Source organism: Cheilinus undulatus, linkage group 5 (assembly GCF_018320785.1).
Source record: "Cheilinus undulatus linkage group 5, ASM1832078v1, whole genome shotgun sequence".
Taxonomy (NCBI): domain Eukaryota; kingdom Metazoa; phylum Chordata; class Actinopteri; order Labriformes; family Labridae; genus Cheilinus; species Cheilinus undulatus.
The window spans coordinates 48,977,633-48,991,584 of NC_054869.1; the positions used below are offsets into that span (position 1 = coordinate 48,977,633).

Genomic DNA, 13,952 nt, shown 5'->3' on the forward strand with positions numbered 1-13,952 from the left:
TGTTGGAGTAGCCTGTGAAAAAGCTTTCCTTTCTCCTGATGTGGACAGGTAACATCATCACTGCCATAGAAATGTATCAGGTTTTGGCCTTTTGCTTTAGATTTCAGGCAAGAGTGCTAAAGAATTCAGACATTTTAAAATTGTCCCAATATCATTGGATACACTAAAATCTCAATAAACAAATAAAAAAGCGGGGCCTCACTTTGTTTGCAAATTGACAAGAAAAGGAAAATGCAAGCATAAAGTGCTTTATAAATTTCTGCTTTTTAGGTTTAAACTAACAGAAGAACCGATCCTTTCCTCAGTAAGATGGGATTTTAAGTGCAATTTGAACTCAATAACGCAAATGTAAGCCAAAAATAAGCCTTTATCCATGATTAAATGTGATGTCCCAATCACCTATATGTTAATGAGTTTGCACAAAAGTATTGACCATTTCCTCTTGGAGTAGCCTATGATAACACTTTCCTTGTTACTGGATTTCTCCAGATTACTGACATTTACAGACTTAATTGAGCTGATAAGATATATAAATGTAGTTCAGACCAAAAACTGCTGTCATGCTAGTAAAAAGTAATGTTATTATGCAGCATGCAATTAACCTCCTATCATCTGAGCAGGTGGGTAAAGTTGGAGTCATGTCTGAAGTTTGGTGGTATATTTTACATCAGTGAGGATGGTAAAAGTAGTGCAGACTGCATAATATTCACTGTCAAATTGTCGAGAGGAACAATGAGGAATATCTGATGGAAAAGAAAATTCAACTTATTTGTAAATGTGCCCAATATCTACTGTTGATACAGGTTGATATTTACAGACAACATATTGGTTGTAAATATGGGCACAAATTTCATATCAGCTGATAGATATTCTGCTGATAATATTGTGCATCCCTACAATCTTCCTCCCTCCTGAAATGAACAGGTAACACGCTTGACATCCTCCACCAGGAGTGTAAAATATAATGGACTTCTTTCTTTTATATTCATAGGGCATGGCAATGGAACTGAGGACACAGAAATTTAAAAAAATGTGTCTGAATTCACCTTATTTTCTTATCAATTAGAATTATTTTTTCCTGAGACTAATTGAATTAGAATTGCGCCTAACTTCATAAGAAAAGTGGTGTTTCAAGGTTCACTTGTTTGTCAGAAGTATAAACCACATTTATATCTCAAAAAATTCTTTGCTGAAATGAAACCTAGCAGAATGAATAGAAAACATCCTAGTCACTTCAGCTCTTCTACTTGCATAAAGGCTGCAAAAACAACAGGAGAGCTAACTGTGGAACTTTTACATGTATGGATAGGAATGCTCATTTGCATTTTAGACATGAACCGAGTTAATAACTATATTAGCTAGTTGCCATTAGAATAACATACTAAGTCATGTATTTACACTTAAATGCCGTAGAAATAAGGAAGTTAAATTGGCATATTTTTCAGTGGACACTGGTTTCAAATTAAAGGATATGGCCATTCGGTGATCTTTTTGGCGTATTTCCGTATGATATTGTCCTCGCTGAAGATGAACAGGGAGCGGTTGACGGTGAGGCAGTTCTGTTTAACAGGAATAGGGTTGTAAATAGCCATGGTCCGAGCTCTCTGGGCCATCGTCTGCTTGTACATCCTCGGGCCCCCGGGAGGCACCCCCGGTGGCCGGCTGGCCCCTCTGGCCGGGCCCGCGGGACAGCTGCCTCCATAACGGCTTGACAGTTCGTCTTCAAAGCGAGCCATTCCGGGAGAGTACTGATCTTTCTGGAGAAACCAAAACTGACAGCAGAAAAGAAATGGAGAAGAAGCATCACAACGCACACTGTGGCCCCGTCCCCCCGAGTCCTTTAGGTGCGTGGATGCTAAAACATTCACAAACAAACACGGACGCGCAGGCTCCTTTTCATTCGTCTCTGCGGCTTCCCATGCTGTCACATGTGAAATTGTTGCTCAAAGTTTAGACGAGCAGACTCCATGATGCATCATTTTTTTCATGGGTGTTCCTCCTTCGGTTCACTGCTCTCCGAAGGAGCCGCAAGATTCAACCGTCAACGCTTCAAGTCCATGCTACGTGAAGCGCCTTCAACCAAACCCCCGTTAAAATATCACTAATTCAACAGAAAAGCCGTTAGAAATCAACGAGTCGTTAGCGACGGCTGTCAAGAAACATTTTCCTCCAGAAAGCGTCCGAAAAAATCACTTCTGTTCCCCATGAAGAGTCGTTTCACCTGCGGGTGAGCCAGAGAAGGATTCCCGGAACTGTTGAGGAAAAAAACGCCGTTTTTTTTTAACTGTTAAATGAGGAGAAATCACGGCGCAGTTGGAGTGGTCCTCTCCACTAACGAGCCGTTGATGTGAATGTAGAGACTACTTTTTCAACCGCTCCTTATCCAGAGAAACCCTCACGTGACCGTGGAGACGCCAGCCAGTGGCTCCACCTGGACCGGCCCTGTTTCCATAGCAACAGGGAGGAGAGCGAGAGAGAGGGACGGCCACACTGGCGTCTCGATACACGGAATACTAAAGAAACTTCTAGAAATATGTACCAAAAACATCTGTAAACAGCGCAAAGGTACTTTTTATTATTAAAACATAAATTTACTATTGTGTAGAAATCATAACAAGAAAGCAATACCACCGAATAACCAACAAAACAACCCGATTGGAGGTTACGACACCACACAAAAACTCGATTTCCGTTCCAAAATTTCAGAGTAAAACAAGACGAAATATGTGAAACTTAAAATTAGCTTGTCCTGAAGTAACTATTAACATGTAGGGTGAATTCTGCTTAAATGGGCCAACAGGTTAAGGCTGAAGCATTATAAATCTTCAGCAGAGGTGGAAAAAATAGACGGCAATTGAAAAAAAACAGTTAATACGATTTTATTTTAGTAAAATTAAATTTTCTGGTATAAATCCAATCAGTTCATTGGCGGGATCAGTAATTTTGGAGCCAAAGGTGAACGCAGGCAGGGGGGGCCTTCTCATTCGTGTTCTTTCCTTTTTAACGTGTTATTTATAAAGACAGAGCTACTACGTATAACTTATTTTAAGTAGTTTTCACACAGCAGTGATGTAAGGATGGCTGGAACTAGATGAAAATGTTTTTGGAAACAAAGAAACAGTTAAAGAAAAGCACTTACGAAACTAGAAAAATGTAATTTTTCTTGTTTTTCTGTTGGCCTTATTCTATTTCATTTTGAGTATCTTTTTGCCGTCTTTGAATGCTTCCATTATTTAGTTTTTAACTCTTCGATTTTATTTAGTTATGGCTGTAATATTCTTGCTCATAAACCTAATGAAGCCATCGCCATATTAACCAATGATTTTTTTTTTTTTTAATTAGCATGTTTTTGGGACTAAATGAAATTGCTACTTCTGTTTGTTTGACCATTGCCTTCATCTGATACTAGTATTGTACAGATTTTTTAACTACTGTATGACGGAGAAGGCTGACAGCACATACCATGAGTTTATTTTTTCCCTTTATTTTTCTCACACCCAATGGCTATTTTCATCCAGAATAACAGCCGGTGCAGGACAAAAAGGTTAAATTTATTACATCATCACTGGGCCCTTAGTAGTCTGGGGGCCCGTGTGATTACCTACCTTTCCCTTATGGTAAAGTCTGCCCCTGCTCAAATCAAAGTAAAAATTATTTCATTTAAAGTTTATTTAAAGTACTGGGTAGATATACTGAGGAGCTGTACTGTAGAATATGATCTTTTTTATTGGCAAAAGACAGCAAGATTATAAATCTCTGACCAGGATGTTCAGGTAAAGCCACACCTCTATAATAAAGAAAAATGCACAGTAAAATTGACAGTGTTAATTCAACTAATATAGAGTTCAATCCAACACTTTCAAAGTCACATGCAGGAACTCTAAATCAGTGGATAACTTTTTTAAGTGATTTATAAATACAAATATTATTAATATTGTTATTATTATCGTTATTACTGTAGCTTGACCCAGAATAGTGCTTTTACTATTCTGCAATTATGTATCTTATGTATAAAGTTCAATGACTTGGGATGCATGTACAAAGTTAGGACTCTATAATAAGCCCAATCACCCTGGCTGACTGAAACCATCCTTCTTTTTCAGAGTTTAAGCCTGTGATACTTTTGCTGAGGACAGACTACACGATTTATGTCTGTTATGATGGTCACATGTCAGATTTAGCAATCACAGAGCAATAAATTTGTGCTGTGGCTTGATCAACAGACTTTACAGAAAACAAAGAGGTACATGATCAAAATTTGCAACTGATGAGATGATGCTGGAAGGAAGAGGGGCGGGGCTAGACTACTTGTTAGAGCACAACAAACTTTCCTTTGTTTCATATTTCAGTCTCATAGCAACAACTTCATCACTGTTTGCAATTTGCTTCATTCACATTTGTGACAGCATAACATGCACAGCAATCTGTGCTCTTATTGGTCAATGCCACTGACGTCACAGAACGAATCACAGAAGACAGAACAAAAATCAAACAGGCCAGACTTTCCGTTGGGAGGTGTCTCAGCAATGTCCTTCATTGTCATGCAGTATGACATGAGACAAAAAAGACAGATTTTCAGGGTGGACAGGTCCCGAAACCCACAATTGTCTTAATGTCTAAAACATGTAGTCTGACCTAGCTAAACAGCAAAAATGTTTGCGAGACAACTTTAAAAAACAGGACAAAATGAGGTTTTAAAATGTGTTTAATAACTCATCAAACATGTAGTAAAAAGCAGGCTCATATAAAGTCAGTCTACCAAACGCATTACTTCATAATTCTACAAATATAACTTCTGCAGTACTAAAGGTTGAGTCCATGATTGTTAAAATAATCTGTTTAGATATTTTAATCTTAAAACACAGGATTTTTGTCTAGTGGAAAACTATCCGTCTCTTTATGGAAAGTAATTGTGTTTGTGTACAAATAACCATCTCATTGATGATTACCTCATCACAGGCAGTGATTCTGACATTAGAGACGTCACAGCAGTAAAATGTAAGTGGACAGAAAGCTGAGTGATCCATGGTTTTCTGGTAGTTTCTATCTGCTGGCAGCCAAGTGGCGACATTTTAGAGATCCACAGTGGCAGCTGAAGAATTTACTCTTTACCCTCCAGTAGTGATCACCATAATCAAACCTGAGGAAGAAGACATGACAAGCCATTAGATTACTTACAAACTAGCTAGAAGATTGACAACTTTTACACTTTATTCCCAATTCCTGAAATAACTGCTGCAGGCTAAATGTAAATGCCTTCATTCAAAGTAATCCGACTGGATTCAAGCAATCAGACAGGACTAAATCTAGGCATCTGGGTTGTTAAAAAGGAAAAAAAAACTCCCATTTGATGAGATCAGTTATCATCTTGATCCCAGAAGAGGGCTTTCTTCCATGTACTGCAAAATCCAAGTATAAGACACACTTTTAGTTCCTATTTTCAGGTATTAAAAAAAATCTTAATGGCCTCTTTTACGCAACACACAATCAAAACCACTCAATTTTTACATTTCATATCCGACCCCTGGCTCTACTGCTCTTCAACATCAACAGAGAAACAGGCCTGTTGTGGTTTCTCCACTGCTCACCCAATCTGGTCTCCAGCTTTGATGGATTTGCTGGAGAAGAAGGCTATTCTGGGGAAGCGTAGATCCTGGTGCATGGTGAACACTCTCACAGCCAGCAGGTTTGGCTCGCATAGGTGGTTGATGAAGCGGCCTATGTTCCCAAAGAGCCTTGCATCAATACAGTGAACATCGCCTACCTAGACAGGGTAATGGTTAAAGGGACAGAGTTAGACCCATTACGAAAACTGTGAACCTGCTTTTAAATTTGGTTTTACAAAGTAACCTCAACATACTCTAGGTATTTTTGGTTATCAGGCTTCACAAACCCTCACATAGGAGATTATGCTCAACTATCACACATGTTCATCAACATGTGAGGTTGGTCAAACACACAACAGTTTAAGCCCAGTTTTAAGCCAGATTTGCCCACCTTTCCATGCCACGCCCCATCCAAACTTTTTGTGTGTTGCTAGATTCAGTTGAATATAGGTTAAAAATGATTTGTAAATTTTATTGTTTTTTTCTTCACATTTTACACAAAATCCCAACTTTTTTGGAATCAGGGCTTTTAAAAACAGAGCCTGGGTTTGAAAGAATGTTAATTATAATAATTCTAATTATTACATTACCTTACTTCCCTATGTCTCATCATGAGATCAGCCACAGAGAACTAAACTATGACTGATAATGCTGCTCCAGGAGAGACAGTGTATGACAAGCTGAGCCATGTTTGGATGAGAAACTCTGCAGCGCCACCTCATGACCAAATATAACAGCACATTTATTTTTTCAAAAATATTTTATGCATATTTCCCTCCATTATTACTGGCACTTTATCCATGTAGGAGAAAACAAGATTAGGGCAGATTTATGGCCTGGGAAGCCATGGATTTACTTGTCTGGTTGTAACTATTTGTCTCTAGCTCTCTCTCCCTTGTTTTCTGCATCCTCCTTGATCTCCCCACCGTCCCAAACAAAGCTTCAGCAGACGGCTGTTCAACATGAGCCTGGATCCATTTGAAGTTTCTGCCAGTCAAAAGGAATTTGAAATTTGCAACTGCAACTTTGATAAATGTCAATGTTAAGGATGCACAAAATTTGGACTTTGCCGATATCCGAAATGCTGATATTCTAATACTCATTTAACCCTTTTCTTCACAAAGGATTAAATATTAGTAAGACTTTCAGCTGGAATCAGAAGTGCCAGATGCTTTATTATACAGTGGGTACAGAAAGTATTCGGACCCCCTTAAATTTTTCACTCTATTAATTTGCAGCCATTTGCTAAAATCATTTCAGTTGATTTTTTTCCTTACTAATGTACACATAGCACCCATTTCTGACAGAGAAACACAGAATTATAGATATTTTTGCAAATTTATTAAAGAACAAAAACTGAAATATCACATGGTCACAAGTTTTCAGACCCTTTGCTCAGTATTGAGTTGAAGCACCTTTTTGAGCTAATTCAGCCATGAGTGTTTTTGGGAATGATGCAACAAGTTTTTCACACCTAGAGTTAGGGGATCCTCTCCAGTTCTGTCAGGTTGGATGGTGAACGTTGATGGACAGCCATTTTCAGGTCTATCCAGAGATGCTCAATTGGGTTCAAGTCAGGGCTCTGGCTGGGCCATTCAAGAACAGTCACAGAGTTCTTCCTAAGCCACTCCTTTGTTATTTTAGCTGTGTACTTAGGGTCATCGTCTTGTTGGATGGTGAACCTTTGGCCCAGTCTGAGGTCCTGAGCACTCCGGTTCACTATCCAGCCTGACAGAACTGGAGAGGATCTGCAAGGAGGAATGGCAGAGGATCCCCAAATCCAGGTGTGAAAAACTTGTTGCATCATTCCAAAAAAGACACATGGCTGTATTAGCTCAAAAAGGTGCTTCAACTCAATACTGAGCAAAGGGCATGAATACTTGTGGCCATGTGATATTTCAATTTTTATTTTTTAATACATTTGCGTTAATGTCTACAATTCTGTGTTTTTCTGTCAAAATTGGATGCTGTGTGTACATTAGTGAGGAAATAACATCAACTTAAATGATTTTAGCAAATGGCTGCAAATTAACAAAAAGTGAAAAATGTAAGGGGGTCTGAATACTTTCCGTACCAACTGTACAAGCCCTTGTGTTACATGAAAATACTCTGCATCTGCAGGAAAGAGCATTCATATGGTTCAGTTTTATTCTCCTGCATCAAAGAACAATCATCCATACTTTTAATTATGCCTCAGAACCAATATATGATTTCACTACAAGTATATCAGCATGTTTGGTCACCTTGTTGTCCAGGGTGAAGAGAAAAGAGTCGTTCTCCCTCTTATCTGCCTCTGCATCAGTGATGATCTCTCCAACATACCTGAAGAAACATTTGGGCTCTTTAAAGTTTTTTTTTTTTTTTGCTGAAACCATGATAGAATTAAGTAATTTATCCTATAACAGCCTGTCCTCACTCGCATATAAATGTTCCCTGAGGGATGTCCTGCAGTGCTCGGACTCCCCAGCCCATCTTTGGAGTCCTGAATAGCTGCAGCCGGACCCTGAAATATAACAAACAAAGCATTGCTGTTGCCGAGTGTCAAATACTTGCAAAAATGTGGGGAGGAATGATTTCTAGACTCAAAAAGCTGTTGGTTGGAGGTGTTCATTGAATGGGAAACAAATAGTCATTGACAATATACAACAAAACTCCAAGGCGCTATTTTCTGAAGAATTGAAAGGCTATTATCAACACAGCATGTTCATGTTCAATGTAAAATATCAGCACTGTCTGTTACTGCTCTACTGTATCTAAAATATTGCACATATGCACAATTGCACTTACTTATCTGTAAAATGTCTCTTCTCATATGTATATATTTATTATCTCATCTACCACATGTTAATCTGCCCACATCCTTGCATGTTTTATATTTTGACCATGTTTAATCAGCATCCTTGCACCCTTTGTACATCTTGAAACCGTACCATCACTTCACATGGACTTGTATGTCCTAGAAAAAATACCCGTGTTTAATTCCTGTATACTGAGACCAAAGCTGAGCCAATACAGCTGATTCTGATTTTGGCATCAGCCAGTCATAATACAACATATTTTATAGCTCACAAACCTTTCACTTCAATCATTGATTCACTTACAATGAAAACAATAAATCTGCATAATCATTCACAAAAATAAGTAACAGTTTCATGACTTCCATCTGATTTTAAATGCTGCTGTTGGCGTTTTACCGGCTAATTAAACATGATAATTAGCCTTTAATTTACTGCTAAAACTCTCTCCTTTTGCTTTTACTCTACATCAGCATTGTGTCAAAACACTATTTAGACTGATTTGCATCAAGGGTTGTAACTTTACATTACTGCAATATGATTTCTTAAGCAGTGAACATTGATAAAGAGGAATATTTCAGACAAAGTCCACCAAACATTTTCTACGCATTTTCAGGAATGCAGACAGGATCACGGCTAGAAGTTGATTTGGGTCAGAGTTTTGTTTCTCTTACACCTTCCTGCTCTTGCTTTGCGCCAACAGACAGCAGCCTCACTTTTCTCTCATCTGCTGTTCTCTTAAAACTAAATTAGAGCTACATTTGCTGATTTCAGTCTTTTCTAATGAAAAATTAAACATTTTTTCTGCTGCATCATTTAAAAATTATTTCCCCAGTGATACCTGGGGAGATTTTATCATAAGAAATGAAGGGAAGGATCCAAGAGCCACAGGCAACACCTCAGAAAGTGGAGCAGCTCACCTCAGCCCGTTCTGGACCACTCGGTTCCTGCAAGTCCTCCAGCAGGAGCAGGCGTGGTTACATTCGAACAGGGACGGGGGCTCACGCTGACAGAAGTCCAGGGGGAGTCGACCCTCCTACACAAACACCAGCAGACAAACAGGGGGAGACATTTTAGTTACAGAGTAACTCCAGACTAGTTTTGATCGTGGAAACGTACTTTAAATTTTGTTCATCTCCAAATGCATGTACTTACACTGTCATACCAACACCGTAGACTGAGCTGACCACAAACACAGGTACTGGAGGAGCAGTCATCTGTACAGCCACAGTGCTGAATGACAACAGAGAGCTTTTAGAAGTCAGATATCATGACCTTTTTAACAGTTTTATATTGAGATATTTACATAAAATGACAGCCAGGAATAAAGAAAGTCCTTCTTGAAGCACTTCATTCTTTTATTTGGACTTGAAAATATAGTTAAAAAGAATATTTGGCAGCACTTCCTCCTGTGTGCTGGTTTGCTGACGTTTCCCAAATTCACTTTAAAGTAAAACTAACAGTGAAGAGAGCATCTTACTTCTCTGCAACATTTCAAACTGCGCTCTTTTTGAAGTGGAGGTTTACAGCAACACAAAGTCAGAGAATCAGGTTGGTGAAGTCTGATATTTCTCACATTAAAGTCATAAACCAGCAGCTTTGTTTGTGTCCAATTACTTTCTGACTCTTTGTGCAGCATCACAGAAGTAAATCTTTAAAAACTACTCCTAAATCAGGACAGGTAATGAGGACAAGTTCTTAATAGGCATCAGCTTGGGGCACATATTTTCATTTTATGAATGGATTTTGCATAATGAAGGAGAAAAGCTGTTAAAAGTGGCATGACAAAAAGTTGTTTTTTTCCTCAAATATGAATAACAAACTAGAGCTTCTGCCTGACTCTTAAATGCCTCCGCGGAACAGTGACAGTACAGTGGTGATCAAGCTCCAGTCTAGTACAAGCTCATTGAGACATGGCAATTTGTAAAGACACAGTGGTGTTTGATCTCTAATATCTAATGTTTTCACCCAAAAGTCAAGTGTGGGTTTGACAAAAATCCCAGTAAGGTTTCTGCTCATAAAATTTGAGGCAGTAGTGACATTTGTGCCAAGTTTGAAGAAAGTCAAACAACTGACCAACCCAAAACATAGCTTGATGGGTTTTTTGTACCCTAAACTTCGCCTGTAAGGCAAGTCCCACTCTCAAACCACCTTCTAATCAGGTGAAATCATGAGCTTAACCTCTCAGCCAATCACCAGTCACCACCGTATTGAGCAAGCAAGGTTTTCCCACCTCCCCAGACAACTATGCTAGCTTGCTTGCTTAGTTTAATATTAGCTATCTTAAGTCAAATCTGAATAATGTCATAGATTAAAACAAGCAAACAAAATCAACCAATTTGAATCTCCTTAACTAGAAAGGCTTATTATTTATTTGGTGGGCATCTAGATGCCTTCTAGGATACTTAGTAACTTATTATATAGATCCCAGCTGACTAAAGACATGGTAGGGACATGTTAATGTCTTCCAGGCTGCTTATACTGGCTTCCTTCCAGGCAGCCTGTTGGCTGTGGGTCACTGCCTTCCAGGTGAAGTTAAGGACACAAAACACCATCGAGCCAAAAGCTCATGCCCCAGCCCTGCCTAAAGCAGGTTGGGTGAGAAGGCAAAAAACAAAGTAGTGGTAATATCATCATGAATCTGCTTAAACATTTCACAAAAGCAAGCTATATCAAGAGGTAGTTTTCCTACCTTTATATTCTAGACTCAACAGTACATTTTTATATAAGCTTTTATGCTGGTTTGTATCAGGCCCCTATGATACGCTCAGATTCTGATGTATGTGCGACAAGACCATTAGAATGCATAGAAGTGAATCTTAAATACAGTGAAAAAGTTATTTTTTTTCCTGAGATTTAATTCAAGAACTGAAAATTCCAATTATTCTAGACACATCATCTCATACAAAGTTAAATATTTAAGACTTTTTTCTTGTTTTAATGTTGATGATCATGGCTTACAGCTCACAAAAATAAAAAAAAATATCGCTATCTTAAAATATTAGAATTTCACAAAAAATCAATCCAAAAAAGGATTCATGACACAGAAATGCTGACTTTTTGGAAAATTCTGTTAATTTATGCACTCAGTACTTTGTTGGGGCTGCTATAGCGCAAATTACTGCATCTTTATGATGCAGCATGGAGCTAATCAGCTAATCCAGGTCATCTGGCTTGTTGAGTCTGGTGCCTCTCATCGTCCTCTTGACAGTAGTCCAGAGATTTTCCATAGGGGTTCAGTTCAAATCAAACACAGTAATACCATGTTAACAAGCCAGTTTCTGGTAGTTTTGGCTTCACTGTGGGCAGGTGCTAAGACCTACTGGAATAGAAAACCAGTATCTCCATCAAGCTTCTCAGCTGCTGGAAGCATGAAGTTTTTTGAAATCTCCTGGTAAACGGCTGACAGCACTGACTCTGGACTTGATAAAGACAGTGGACCAACAGTAGCAGATGACCTGGCACCCCAAACCATCACTGACAGTGGAAACTGAAAACACTGGACTTCAAGCACCTTGGATTCTGTGCATCTCTGACCTTCCTCCGGACCGGGACTTGGTTTTCAAAATGAAACCAAAACAGAGGTTAACTGCTTAGTAGACAGACATTGTGAGGCTTTGAACGCTGTTGAAAGTATCTGAGGTAATGTAAGACTTCAATAAAAAATATGTAGAACATAGGAGTGGTCAGTTTTAAATTGATATGGACATTTAAGTGCAAAAAAATCTAAAAGTTGCAGGAATAAAGTGCAATACTGAACTGCACATTCATGCTGGTGTTCATGGTTAATGGCTCTTATGGTTTTTTTCGGGTGGAAGCCTTCATATTTTTACTTCAAAGTTAAAAAAGGGTTTGGAAGCTTCCTAAAAACAGGCTGAGTACTGCAGTTTTATCACACATTTTTTGACAACAAGTCTCTATGACACAGAGGATGAGGATATATCAGGGTTTTCAGCAGAACACAGTCATTGTTGTTTCGTCACCACCTGGGATTTGCAGACAATAATAAAAACATAGAATATAATCAAAGTTATTCTCTAAATACACTGGAGCAGATATTAAATGTGTGTCTTGTTCCGGCCTCTTCAGAGCACTGTAATAAAGTTAACAGACAGAGTCTCACCTGTAAGTGAGTGATGTCTTTGTCTATGTTCAGTGGGGACGTGACACAGCTGTCTGGGATGTATTTGAAGTTTTCAGGACACGGTTCGCTGTCCACACCATTGACACAGGTGATTGGGATGGCTTCATAACCCCGTGAAATGTCCCTAAAAGAAGGAGGTAGGATGATTTTAAAGTTTGATTTAAAAAATTAAAACATTTACGATATAAGGATAAGTAAATGAAGGAAAGATACAGTCATGCACATTATACTAATCGACAGGTGCTGTGTTGGCCACATCTCCTGGCTGTCAAAGCCTATTATTCTTCATAAGTTTGACTTCAGTGAAAATCCCTACAAGTGACTTTTTCCATGATGGTGTGAACAATGCTGTGAACAATTCAGAATAAAAGTATTCTGTACAAATGGAGCAGGTTTATCCAAAGGAAAGCTAAACCTGGCTTTTACTTTGAAAAGCACAGACCAAAAGTGTACTTGTGCTGTGTTTATCTTAGCTGTGAAATATTGCACTGATGTGTCAACAGAAAGCTTCACAAATAGTACAAATTTAGAGAACAACTTTATAAAAGAGATGCATATTAGCTGGTGGCTGTCAATAGGGTCATCAAGAAACAGATCGCAAACATATTCTACAAATGTGGATGTACATGTCAACAAGGTAACTATGGCTCTGTATTTATGCTCTTACTGTCTATTTTGGCAAGATAACTGTGCATGGAGAACAAAAAGAACAGGTTAGACATCGATTCTCTAGATTAGTTCAAATCAGGTGCATGAGACGTGGCTCTTTAACAGGCAGTCCAAAGAGCTGCCTTGTAAAAATGCAGACAAACTGGAAATGAAGTCATGTTGTGGCAAAGACTTGCATCTCATGCTGCCAGTCTGAAACAGCACCAACATGACATGCTGGTGTGTTTGATAAGAGTTAGGATATGATTAGGGCTGGGCAATTAATTGCAAATGAAATAAAATCACAATATTGCATGCTGCAATTTACAAATCGCACACAATGCAATATTGCTTTAACTTGAAGCATGTCGAAATAGCAGTTTAATACATTCATTTTTTGCAGCAGCAGAGATTTTATGCACATTTTACAAACATTCAACTGTCATGTTTTTTATAAAATGGTGGTCCATTTAAAGATGACATACTGCTTACCAATCCCTGTTTGCATCAGTGCTGATGCACCACGCTGCTGCTAGCAAAGCTTCGCGTCCTCCACTCCAGCCTCCTCCTTTATAGCATAAAGCTTGTTGCTCCCTCCTATTCAGATTCTGCTATTATGGATTAATTCCTTTGAATAATTTCATTGTTTTCAATGCACATTGTCATAAATGCATCTATCTACTGTATATGGGGGTTTTTAGCTATGCACTCACTGGAAGTCAAAACATGCTGCTTGACTAAGTGTAGGTTGTATGATTT

The 13,952-nt window shown here is 38.6% G+C and overlaps 2 protein-coding genes across 3 annotated transcripts in view; both read right to left on the reverse strand.

The window, feature by feature from the left end:
• Positions 1 to 1,736, reverse strand: part of cacna1ba (calcium channel, voltage-dependent, N type, alpha 1B subunit, a) — a 213,345-nt gene extending 211,609 nt beyond the window's left edge. The window contains 1 exon segment of the mRNA XM_041787071.1: positions 1,474 to 1,736. Within this exon segment, the coding sequence (XP_041643005.1) occupies positions 1,474 to 1,736 (263 nt within the window).
• A 2,951-nt stretch (positions 1,737 to 4,687) lies between these two features.
• The window catches only part of ehmt1a (euchromatic histone-lysine N-methyltransferase 1a), a 34,135-nt gene continuing 24,870 nt past the window's right edge, over positions 4,688 to 13,952 (reverse strand). For both annotated transcript variants that reach the window (XM_041788443.1, XM_041788444.1), the window contains 7 exons: positions 12,525 to 12,669; positions 9,557 to 9,634; positions 9,322 to 9,437; positions 8,023 to 8,109; positions 7,850 to 7,928; positions 5,589 to 5,764; positions 4,688 to 5,140 (listed from right to left, as the gene is read on the reverse strand). In XM_041788443.1, the coding sequence (XP_041644377.1) occupies positions 5,044 to 5,140; positions 5,589 to 5,764; positions 7,850 to 7,928; positions 8,023 to 8,109; positions 9,322 to 9,437; positions 9,557 to 9,634; positions 12,525 to 12,669 (778 nt within the window). In that variant the 3' untranslated portion in view covers positions 4,688 to 5,043. The remainder of the gene's footprint in view (positions 5,141 to 5,588; positions 5,765 to 7,849; positions 7,929 to 8,022; positions 8,110 to 9,321; positions 9,438 to 9,556; positions 9,635 to 12,524; positions 12,670 to 13,952) is intronic.